The sequence below is a fragment of the Gopherus evgoodei genome, chromosome 8 (genome assembly GCF_007399415.2).
Source record: "Gopherus evgoodei ecotype Sinaloan lineage chromosome 8, rGopEvg1_v1.p, whole genome shotgun sequence".
Taxonomy (NCBI): domain Eukaryota; kingdom Metazoa; phylum Chordata; order Testudines; family Testudinidae; genus Gopherus; species Gopherus evgoodei.
The window spans coordinates 70500428-70512868 of NC_044329.1; the positions used below are offsets into that span (position 1 = coordinate 70500428).

Genomic DNA, 12441 nt, shown 5'->3' on the forward strand with positions numbered 1-12441 from the left:
TCAGGGCATGGCTACACTTGCAAATGCTTTGAGTTAAACCAGCCTTCAGAGAGCGCAGTAGGGAAAGTGCTGCAGTCTGTCCACACTGATAGCTGCAAGTGCACTGGCATGGCCACATTTGCGGCACTTGCAGCAGCATTGGGAGCTGTGCACAGAGCACTCTTCCTGTTCTGGCGCTGTGGCTTGTGGGAAGGGGGAGGAGGTGCGGGGCGTTCTGGGTCCTGTCCCAATACCTGTGATTCTTCGGTTCGCATCCCAACATTCCCTGTGTTTCCATCCACATTTGGTACCATCTTTCAGCGTTTTATGTACTGTGTGCACTGTCTTCCCTTTCGATCTGGGGGAATGGAGCCTGAGCTGCTGAGGAGTATGCTGATGAGTCTTGCCAGCACGTCACGTTTGGCAGTCGAATTACTTCTTAAGATCCAAACAGATAGTGAGGACTCCAATGATATCGACTTGAGTAACGCATACGACACGAGATTGCTTGTGGCATTCACAGACATGCTCACCACTGTTGAACACTGCTTTTGGGTTCAGGAAACAAGCAGTGGTGGGATCACATTGTTATGCAAGTCTGGGATGATGAGCAATGGCTGCAGGACTTTTGGATGAGAAAAGCCACTTTCATGGGACTGTGTGAGGAGCTTGTCTGCACCCTGTGGCACAAGGACATGATATTGAGAGCTGCTCTTACGGTGGAGAAGAGGGTGGCTATGGCAGTCTGTAAGCTTGCAACTCCAGACAGCTACCGATCGGTTGCTAACCTGTTTGGAGTGGAAAAGTCAACCGTTGGAATCATGTTGATGCAAGTTTGCAGGGCCATTAATTGCATCCTGCTCAGAAGAACCGTGACTCTGGATAACGTGCATGACATTGTGGCTGGCTTTGCACAAATGGGTTTCCCTAACTGCGGAGGGGCGATAGATGGGATTCATATTCCAATTCTGGTACCAGCCCACCTAGCCTCCGAGTATGTTAGTCGGAAGGGGTATTTCTCTATGGTTCTCCAGGCACTTGTGGATCACTGGGGGTGTTTCATTGACATTAACGCAGGCTGGTCCGGAAAGGTGCATGACGCATGCATCTTTCGGAACACTGGCCTGTTCAGGAAGCTGCAAGCCGGGACTTTTTTCCCAGACCAGAAGATCACCATTGGGGAAGTCAAAATGCCCACTGTGATCCTTGGAGACCCCGCTTACCCTTTAATGCCATAGCTCATGAAACCCTGCACAGAGAACCTTGACAGCAGCAACAGGTTCAACAACAGGCTGAGCCGGTGAAGAATGACTATGGAGTGTGCTTTTGGCCATTTAAAGGGCCACTGGCGCTCTCTGTATGGGAAGCTGGACCTGGCTGATGACAACATCCCCGCAGTTATATCCGCATGTTGTACCCTCCAAAACATTTGTGAAGAGAAGAGTGAAAGATTCACTCAGGCATGGAACTCGGGGGTTCAACACCTGGAAGCTGAATTTGAGTAGCCAGAGAGCAGGGCTATTAGAGGGGCCCAGCTTGGGGCTGCAAGGATTACGGATGCCTTGAGGGAGAAATTTGAGGCTGAAAGCCACCAGTAATATTTGGTGCCCTGCACGAGAGTGAAGTACAGTGCTTCCAATGTTAGTAGGAATCTGTGTTTGCTACGCTGACTTGCAGTGCCTCTTGCTTTCCTGGGCTAAGGTAACTTTATGCAATAATAAAGAATGTTTTCAAAGCCAAAAAATCCATTTATTGAAAAGAAACACAACTTCTTGGGAAACAGGGTAAGGGGGTAGGGTGGGGATCAGTACAGTCACAGATTTGCATATGTCCTGTTATCATACTCAGCCTTCCTGTCTGGAGTGCTGTGCAATGAGTGCTGCACTTCAGGATGGCTATAATGCATGGTGATGGGGGTTGAGTGCAGTGGGTAAGGGTTGTAGTTTTCAGGGCTGTGTGGTAGTGCTCCACCTGCATGACTACGAACGCCTGGATCGAGTCTGCTTGGCGCTCCATGATGCTTATCAACCAATCCGTGCTTTTGTGCCGGTGCTCCTCATTCTGCTGGCGGATCCTCCCTTCACTCTCCCTCCACTCCTGCACTTTTAGATTCTCATTAAGGGACTGCTGCATGACTTCATGCAGCCTGTCATCTTTGCTTCTATGTGGCCTCTTCCTAATTCTTTGCAATCTTTCAGCCGGTGATAACATGGACAGCTGAGATCTCAAGGTTGCATCTGTAAAGGCAAAATGCAACACTTAACAGAGGCGGCATTTTTCAGACAAAGCAATGATTCCTCCGTACTTAAGGGCAAGCACAGTCTACACAATAGCATAATTTGCCTGTCCCAAAGCGAGCGCACATAACCCCTGGGAGCCCCCAAGTGGTGACTAAGCACAGGGTCAAGCGTGACTGTTTCATGGCCGTACTGTCCTCTGGGTTTCTGTGCCTTGGTGAGAGCCAACAGCTGCAGGGGGCCCCTATACTGAACATTGTCCTTACATTTTCCACAGGAGTTCATCCTGGAAGATATCTCGCTGCTGAGGTTGACCTGGGAAACAAGGGAGGGTCTTCTACTACAATGCGGCTTCCACCCTGGCCCATATGTAGCTTGCCTGTGTGCAGCAGTGGTCCCCCCCCCCCAGATGGCACAGTGGCACGGACATGTTAGCCTGACTGGGACAAGGACCACAGTGGCTCTCCCAAGAAACCTGCACAAGCGCATTGCCCAAGTTCTGGATGAGACCTTTGAAGAGACCATTGAGGCCAATTACCGCAATGTGAGAGAGCACATCAATGCCCTATTCTGCATCTAGGCATACAGCCCTAACCCTCCTTGCCCCAAGAGCCCTCACCGAATAACTTCCTCCCCAAAATAAAAGTCGCTTACTGGGAACCTCCTCTGGTGTTTGTCCTTCCCCAAGCACCATCCGCCATGAGTAGCCATCTTCCTCCTGGCTTGAGAGCAGCTCATGGCTGCATGCATCTAGGGATTCCGGAGTGTCTTCCTCCTCCTCAGTACCCTCACTCCCACTTTCCTCCTTCTCCTCCTGCCTTGTTGAACTGGGCTCTAAAGTGTCCATGGTTGTCCTCTGGAGTGGAGTTGGTGTCGTCCCCAAGTATTGCATCCAGCTCTTTGTAGGAGTCGCGGTTTGCCTTGCGAGCTTTGTGGTAGGCATTCCGCAGCTCCTGCACTGCAGTGTGTCCAGTCATGGCCCCTTTCCATTATGTCCCTTGATATCTGCCTGAAGGTACTGTAATTCCTATGGCTGGAGCGCAGCTGAAACTGGACAGCTTCCTCCTCCCAAACACTGATGAGGTCCAGCACCTCGCCATTGCTCCATACTGGGGATCGCCTGGTGCGTGGAGGCATGGTCACATGGAAAGATGCACTGAGAGCACTCCAAGCCTTGCTGAGCAAACAGGAAGAGGATTTTCAAAATTCCCAGAGATTTTAAAGGGCGGGGTCTGATGGTTGGTCACCTGAGGGCAGGGCAGTAGAGTTCAAAGTGATGACCAGACTGGCTAGAACAGGCATTGTGGGACACTTCTGGAGGCCAGTGAGAGCGCATTAACAGATCAGGGCATCCACACTGGCCCTGCGGCGCTCCAGCAGGGGTGTATCAAACGTTATTCCACTTGCTGAGGTGGATTACCAGGAGCGCTCTAGCTGCAGAGTCCGGGCGCTCTACATGCCTTGCCAGTGTGGACGCATCGTGAGTTAGGGCTCCTGGGCCTGCTTTAATGCACTCTTAACTCACAAGTGTAGCCATGGCCTCAGTAAGTTGTAACTGGTTACAGTGGAATGAGCACTTATTGCATATTGAGCGATCTTGTCTCCAGATCAAAGTAAGTAAATATGGTTTCAGTAAAATGTCATAGTTCAGAATAGCCATACAAATTTGTACTGAGATTGATTACCTACCTATGTAAGTGCCATAGGTATGCAAGGCATTTTATGACAAGGCCTGCATAAAATCCTGTCGTAATATAATTCATACAGATAACACATCATTAGTACATGAGTGGGTGGCTAAGGTAAGTAGAACGGAACTGATGCGGAAGTTCTTGGGAGACCATTTTTGTTTTAGTGCATGTAAACCCTGATCTGCAATTACTTGAGTTATGTTAGGTTCTTGGTTCATTTGTTTTATAATCTCGTCCTATTCAGGAGAAGGAGTGGCAATGGGGAGTGCCAGAGTGCAGACTAGCAATAAGTTGGCAGAGATGTTGTATTTATAGAGTGAGCACATTTGGATGTAACTGGTTGTCACAGATCCTAGCAAGCAATTCCTCCTGGCCACCCACTAGAGCCACTGTGAGGGGAATCCAAAGCCTCTGTGCTAGGGCTCTCCTGGGGTGTATTAAGCTTCTGGAGCTTCAGCAGGCTGCAGCACTGGCTCCTCCGTGGGCTTTCTTATCACATTTCCTGGGTACTAACCCTTAGGCTGCTGTCACTCCTCAGAAATGGGGCTCCTCAGCCTACCTGTCCTAGGCCCCTAGGACTAGTGCTGGCCTCTGAGATACCCCAGTTACTCAAACACACACCTCTCCAGAGCTCCACCCCAAAGGTGTGAAACTTCTGGTTATAATTTAACTCTCTTAGGGGCACACAGCAGTTGTCAGGTAGTCAGTACACACAAACTATGCACAAAGTCTAACAACTTTAATGTTCTTTTATGGTTAAAGTACAGGAGAGTACAAATTATACAAACCACAGACACTAAATGCATGTCCCCACCTCAGTTTCCTCACCACTCCAGGGCATTCTTTGGAGTTGGATCGTTGTCCCTTGGGGCCATCTGGGTGCAGGAAAGCAGGTAGGGCTCCCTTTCCTAATGAGGCTGCTACATGCTGGGTGACCTCTTCCTCCTGGAGCCCCTTACTCAGCTTCTGACCCCTTCTTTCTCTTGCCTTGTGCTTCCTCTTTTTCTCTGGCTTCACTGTTCCTGTGTGTTTCTTTATTTAAACCCCTCTTGATTACTGGATCTCTCTTGTTCCATTGCTTCTACTATCCTCACTATCTTTGGACGTGTTAAGCTAAGACTGGATTTCTAAAGCTTCAGCTACTTTATATCATGACCTTTGTGAATTTCAGTACTATTGTTAACCTTAAGTATTTCCCACTTTCCCTATATCCGCTACAGGCCTTGTCAGCAATAGTGGATCGACATACATATAGGCACTCATAATACAGCAGTTTTTCATAATAAAGCTTCACAATATCAAACTGAATTCATAAGTTGTACAGATATAGCCCTGATTCATCACACTTGTATGAAAATATTTAAACTAAAATATTTATTTTTTTAGCACAGATTTCAAATGTACCATGAGGAGCTTTGAAATATATTCTTCAGAATTCTGCTGTCAGATCAGTCTCTGATCCACCCAGTGCATCTCTAATTCTGTATCCTGTCTCATTAGGAACTCTACATGTGTCGGGAGAGTGGAATTTAGGCATTCATATCCATCCTGAAGTATGAGAGCAGAACTTCACCTTAAACTCTATACTCTAATCAGTGCTTCTCAGACTTTATTCATTTACATCCTACCTTGAATTTTTTTTTTGTGAAGTCAACATCAAGCTCATGTACCACAGTTTGGAATCCCTGCTCTAAGAGATTTGCATGATAGAACTCCCCATTTTTGTCACTTCTTTAGTCACAAGCAGGGCAAGGTGTTGAATGTAGACTAAATGCCTAGTAAGGGCTTGGCTACACTTGCAAGTTAGAGTGCATTAAAGCAGCCCCAGGTGCCCTAACTCCCGACCCATCCACACTGGCAAGGCACTTAGAGCTCCTGGACTCTGCAGCTGGAGCGCTCCCGGTAATCCACCTCCACGAGAAGCATAATGCTTGTTGCGCCTCAGCTGAGACACCCCAGCATGAGTGTGAACGAGGTGTTGCATTACTGTGCTTTGATCAGCCTCCGGAAACGTCTCATAATCCCCTTAAGTCAAGTGGCCATTCTTGTCATTGTTTTGGAATCAGCTGTAGGAATGTGTATATGCCCGTTCAAAGCTCCATTTCTGACAGCCAGCATGCTTATCTGCTCTGGGACAAAGCAAGCCATTGGTCTGGAATATTGCTTGCTGTGAGTGTGTGAGAGAGAGTTGGGGGGAAGAGGGGTCTGAACTTACAAGACAGCATGCTGACATACTCTCAACACCCCAAAAACCCATGCTCTCTCCCCCAACATACACACAACACACTCCTGGTCACACTCCACCCCACCCCCTGCATTTGAAAAGCATTTTGCAGCCACTTAAATGCTGGGATAGCTACCACAATGCACTGCTCTTTGTGGTGTTGTAAGAGCTGCTAATGTGGCCAGGCCAGTGTGTTTCCAGCTGAGAGTGTAAACACTCTGCAGCGTTTTCCCTACTGCAGTCTCCAAAGGCTGGTTTAACTCCCAGCGCTCTACATCTGCAAGTGTAACCATGCCCTAAGTAAGATCACAACTTGAATCCAGTTCATTCCTATGTCAAACATGTATTTATATAGGCTGTATTTAACCCTTGGATAATTTCATAGGTAGAACTACATTTAAGAGTGTGTTTTATTTGTCTCAGTATGTCTTATCATTGCTTCCTAATGACTGTCTTACAGACAAAGTCATTTTAGTATAAAATGGAGGTAGCAATACTTTCCTACCCAGCGTGGGTGTTTTGAAGTTCAATGGGGGGTCAGTTTTGGTGAGCGAGGAAAAGTGTTTCTTTCCCAAACTCTACTAATGTGAGATGCCGGTCACGGTTGATTGTGCAGATCTTAATATTACAGAGCACTTTTCTTTCATTCATTCTTTGATCAGTAATATTTCCTTAATTATTTTTCTCTCAACAGACAATTTTTAAAACTGGAGATTCTAACAAGGATGGGCAGCTGGACTTTGAAGAATTTATGCAGTACCTTAAAGATCATGAGAAAAAAATGAAACTAGCGTTTAAGAGTCTGGACAAAAACAATGATGGTATGTTTTTATTTTCACCTGACCTGGGGTTCAAAAACCTGTTCGAAAGAAAAATGTGTGATACCAATTACTGAACTAGATTTCAGAATAATTCAGTATAAAATGGTTATTTCCCAAAAACATTCAAGGACCTAAATATTTTGTGTGTAATGTAAATATTGTATGTAATAAATGGAGGTAAATTTTTTTTGTTGGAGTGTAAAGTTTGCCGAGATGGAACTTGTATTGCTAATATGGAACTTGCATCCTCTCCAATTAATTTCCATTGGAGTAGGAACAGGCTCGTAATTTTGATTGAGTATCCACATCATAGTCAAATGACTAATTATATAAGGATTATATTCTCCTCCACTTAACAGCCTTCAAGTTGGCAGACCTAAGGAATTTTGCTCTGCAGTTGGAGGAGCTGTGAGGAAGTCTCTAGTTAGAAAACATATTTTTCCCTCTGATAGAGGAAGACTGACTCACTAGGTGTTTGGGATGCACTTATGTATTACAAAGACTGAGCAGATGTTATCCAATTGTATCATTTAGGACTTCAGTGTAAAAGTGTATTAAATGGTCTGTGCTGCTTTGTACTAAACTATAGTTTAAAGACTTCTCAAATCTTTAAGTAGAAGAAAGATCATTATCATGTGAGTTCACATACCAAGATTTGAAGAAGCTTTTAACTTGTACATTTTTTCTTTTAATGCTTTAAGGAAAAATTGAAGCATCAGAGATTGTCCAGTCTCTCAAGATATTGGGTATAAATATTTCAGAACAACAGGCAGAAAAGATTCTAAAAAGGTCAGAAACTATTCTTATTTCTAGTCCGTGTTTGTGACTTTGTATATTCTTCAAATGATTGTTCATAAACATGTTTACATAATTCCAAAACAGACGTAAAAGGATAATTTTTAATGGAAGATAACTATTGACTAGCAAAGTACAACAGTAATTTTTATTTTCATATTAGTTTAAGACTGAATCTGAGTCATGCTAATATTTAGGTATCACACCTATCTGCATAATCAAATGTAGTTGGCCTCCAGTTTAACAATAAAAACATGCTCTATTTTCCTTCCTTAGAGAACTAAAGAGCCAAGCATACCCTTGCAAATGTGATAGTACACTTCTGCCCCGATCTAATGCTGTCCTCGGGAACCAAAAAATCTTACCGCGTTATAGGTGAAGCCGCATTATATCAAACTTGCTTTGATCCGCATTATATTCGAATTCGTGTTATATCGGGTCGCGTTATATCAGACAGAGATGTAGAATAGGAATTCTACTATACTAAGTATTTGAGTTCATAAAATTGAAAGATTCATAAATTGAACATCTCAAATTTACGGTAGGTATGGTGCACTGTGTTGTTTTCTTGTCCTTCAAACCACTGCAGAGTGCATTGGAAATGTGAAGGGATGTCAATTTGTTCTTCATTAACGTGACTTTTGTTATGTCCGCTTCCCCTTACCCCATACCTCCGTTGGGAAAAATGGTTGGTTTTACTGGACAGTTATAAGATTAGTATCCACTGCTGTACGTGGATTTTCACACTCGTGTGACGACTGGTTTGCATGGTGTCATAACCTGTTCCCAGATTTGGACCTTAGCGTCCAAAATATGGGGGTTAGCATGAAAACCTCCAAGCTTAGTTACCAGCTTGGACCTGGTAAAGCTGCCACCACCCAAAAAATTAGAGTGTTTTGGGGCACTCTGGTCCCCCCAAAAACCTTCCCTGGGGACCCCAAGACCCAAATTCCTTGAGTCTCACAACAAAGGGGAATAAACCATTTCCCTTCCCTTCTCCCTTCCAGGTGTTCCCCCCCGGGTTCCTGGAGAGATACACAGAAGCAACCTCCGTGAATCTAAACAGAGGGACTCCACCCTCTCTATTTCCAGTCCTGGAAACACAAGGAGAGAGAGCCAATCTCTCCCCCACCCCCCTCCTTCACCCAGAGGGAATGCAAAGACAGGCTAGTAAATCTAACACACACAGATTTCCCCGACTTCTTCCTCCCACCAATTTCCTGGTGAGCACAGACTCAATTCCCTGGAGTTCCCCACTAAAGAAAAACTCCAACAGGTCTTAAAAAGAAAGCTTTATATAAAAAGAAAGGAAAAAGTACATAAAAATGGTCTCTCTGTATTAAGGTAACAAATACAGGGTCAATTGCTTAAAAGAAATATGAATAAACAGCCTTATTCAAAAAGAATACAATACAAAACATTCCGGCAACTACACCATGTAAATACAAAAGAAAAAAACAATAACCCCTATTGTTTTATGATCTCTGTACTCACAACTTGGAAACAGAAGATTAGAAAGCAGGAAACAGAAATCCTCTCAGTTTAATATTTTGCATACTTTTGTTTTGTTTTAATTTCAGCATTGATGCTGATGGGACAATGTCAGTGGACTGGAATGAATGGCGGGATCACTTTTTATTTAACCCAGCTACAGACATTGAGGAAATAATCCGTTATTGGAAACATTCCACTGTAAGTTCAGCTTGTATTTTAAAGGAGATCTATTTTATGTAGATATATTTGTGTGTGTGTGTGTGTGTGTGTGTGTGTGTGTGTGTGTGTGTGTGTGTGTGTGTGTGTGTGTGTGTGTGTGTGTGTGTGTGTGTGTGTGTGTGTGTGTGAGAGAGAGAGAGAGAGAGAGAGATTATTCTGCATCTTTGACTCCTCACCTGGATTCTGCTTCCAAATCCGTCTCTGCCAGAACTAATTTTAGAACTTCAAGCCTTCTGAGAAGCTTTAGACAGCTGGTATAGTTTGTGTTTTTTCCTCCCCAGATGTGGTGTTCTTATCCCATCTTACTCACACAAGGATACTTGGGGCAGGATGAGTATTTAGTCCTGGATCAGTGAAAAGTCTAAGGTCCAGTATCTTGATCCTCCCAGAAGAGCTTGCAGTCTAAATAAACAAGAGGAAATGCTACAGAGTGTACTATCTCCATTTTACAGATGAGGGGGACTTGGGGCATTAAAAGTGGTAGCATCTAAAATTAAATTCAGCAACAGTATAAATATAACTCACTTTATTAAAGGAAAAAATTTGATCCTCCCACTCCCCAGCTACTTTGCAGTAATTGCTTTCTCTTATTGGAAAGATTTTTCGCTCTCTCTTTTTAACAGCAAACGTAACTCATATGTGAAACTGGATTAGTAGTATTAAATGGTGCAATCCCTCTTATTTATTATTACTACATATTATATGATGAAAATGAAGGTATGCATTTAAGTTATTTATAAAAATCCATAGCCCTCTGTCACCTTTAGTAATGTTCACTGTTGTTCAAGTTGAACAGTAAATATTTTAAACTAAACACCCATCTGGCAGGGAGATTTCAGACTTTCACAACTGAATGATACTCACTAATGTCTCTTCAAAACATTCAGTAAAATTGTTGGTTGGAACAAGAAAGATCATAATGGATTAGTGAAATGAATCATATAATTAGGTGCTATATTTATTTATAATAGAAAGCTATTTTTAAATGTGTGTGTCTGTAAAATACATGAATAAATTACCTTGAATGATTAATCTCTTGACAGCATCTTTAAGAGATTATCAAACTAATCCTTAAAGGCTGCCTGGATGAAAGGTTAGTAGCATGTAAGCATTTTGGACTTGGACACTGTCTGGAAAGCTTTACTGAGCTTGACAAAATGTCTTCATTACAGCTGTGCTCAAGAAAGGAGTTTGTCATAATTTTTAATGATGATGGTGCTGTCTTTGAAATGGTGGGTTTTGGGTGGTGGTGTTCTAAATATATTTAAAGGGAACAAAGGGTCACTTTTGATTTTTGCTGTATAGAATTGCTGTTACTGTAATTTCATTCCATTGTTATACAGTACAAGTATGTACATTACAGATTATTAATAGCTATTTTTATGTCTTTAATGTAACTTTTTTTAATACATTGTCATTTGGTATGGTATCTATTTGTAGTCAAGCCAGTGTCAGAACTATCAGTAAAATCACTAAATATGAAATATAGTTATTGCCCCTTTCTGCTTTGCATTGTGACAGGTGTTGGATATAGGAGATAGCTTGACTATCCCAGATGAATTCACAGAGGAAGAGAAAAAGTCCGGGCAATGGTGGAGACAGCTGTTATCAGGAGGAGTGGCTGGTGCCGTCTCTCGAACAGGTACAGCACCATTAGATCGCCTTAAAGTCATGATGCAGGTGAGTTGCAACGCTTAAGCAATTTTAAATTCTGGTAAATCACTTTTCTCCTTTAGCATAATCTAGGCCGTGTTCTGGAAGTTTTTTAGAGGAGTTCCACCTGGCTGAGAGTTTTTGTAAATTAATAGCAGAATATAGTTTCTTACTTCTTGAGAGGCTCTCGTGCTTTTAAAACTGTTTCATAATTTGTATTGACTTAGGTCCTAATCCTGCCAAGATAGACTACATACACTTAACTATTCTTGTGGGCATAATGGTTTGCAGGATTAGGCCCTAATTTCTACATGTCTTTTGCACCCTGATGCTTGCATGTTTGTTTTATGCATATTGCTGCTTATTTTAAAGAATTCAAATGCTGCATTTTTGTAATGAGACTTGCTTTGCGGTGTATTGTGGTACAGATATTATATTAAATACGTTCCCGTTTGATATCTGAAATGATTAATAAAAAACTGATACCCTATCAAAATCAGTTGTGCCGGTATAAACTACAACAGTGTATTAAGATCAGCAATAAATTTCACACTTTTTACACACTTCCCATACATTTTTTCAAAATTACAGGATTTTAAACAGTAGCTTGCTTTATGTTTTCTGAGTCTGCCGCATAGAAAGTACTACTCAATCTAAAAAGCACATTATGTAGTGTTTCTATAGTATGCATTTTAAGGAATATATTGCATTTCTCTTGATAATGAGCATTTATATTCCTTTTTGAACCAGTAGCCAGTTTGGAAGAAATATCACAACTGCTATAAAAATGAAAGACTGGACTATTGTTACTATAGTGTTAGTTTTCAAGAAATACAACAGATAATGGTGTGAAAACAATCCTTAGTTTACAGTTATATTGCAGCATCTCAGATTGACTACAACTATTCAGTTATGAGACAAGTAATTATACTGTCCGTCTTCTAGGGGGTTTTGACTTAAGTATTTACTACAACATTTATCCTTTGTTGCTTAAAAATGAGTCCTATATCCAATCTAAGCATTTCTTTTTCTTACTGTGGTTAATAGGTTCATAGTTCAAAGTCAAATAAAATGAATATATCAAGTGGCCTTAAGCAGATGGTGAAAGAAGGAGGCGTCCGTTCCCTTTGGAGGGGAAATGGTGTGAATGTTATTAAAATCGCACCTGAAACAGCTATTAAGTTCTGGGCATATGAACAGGTAATGTGTTAAATCAAGGTGATGAACATTAAATGCAAATGCATTAAATGCAAAACGAATGCAAATGATGAAAATACATATATAATGGTTTTATTGATCAAATTTAAAATAGTCTTATAACTGGTTTA

General features: G+C 42.4%; 1 protein-coding gene across 1 annotated transcript in view; it reads left to right on the plus strand.

Annotated features, from left to right (window-relative positions):
* SLC25A24 (solute carrier family 25 member 24) overlaps positions 1-12441 on the plus strand; it is a 47624-nt gene that overhangs the window by 17853 nt on the left and 17330 nt on the right. The window contains exons 2-6 of the mRNA XM_030572363.1: positions 6826-6952; positions 7654-7741; positions 9328-9439; positions 10982-11140; positions 12161-12313. Coding sequence (XP_030428223.1) covers positions 6826-6952; positions 7654-7741; positions 9328-9439; positions 10982-11140; positions 12161-12313 — 639 coding nt within the window. The remainder of the gene's footprint in view (positions 1-6825; positions 6953-7653; positions 7742-9327; positions 9440-10981; positions 11141-12160; positions 12314-12441) is intronic.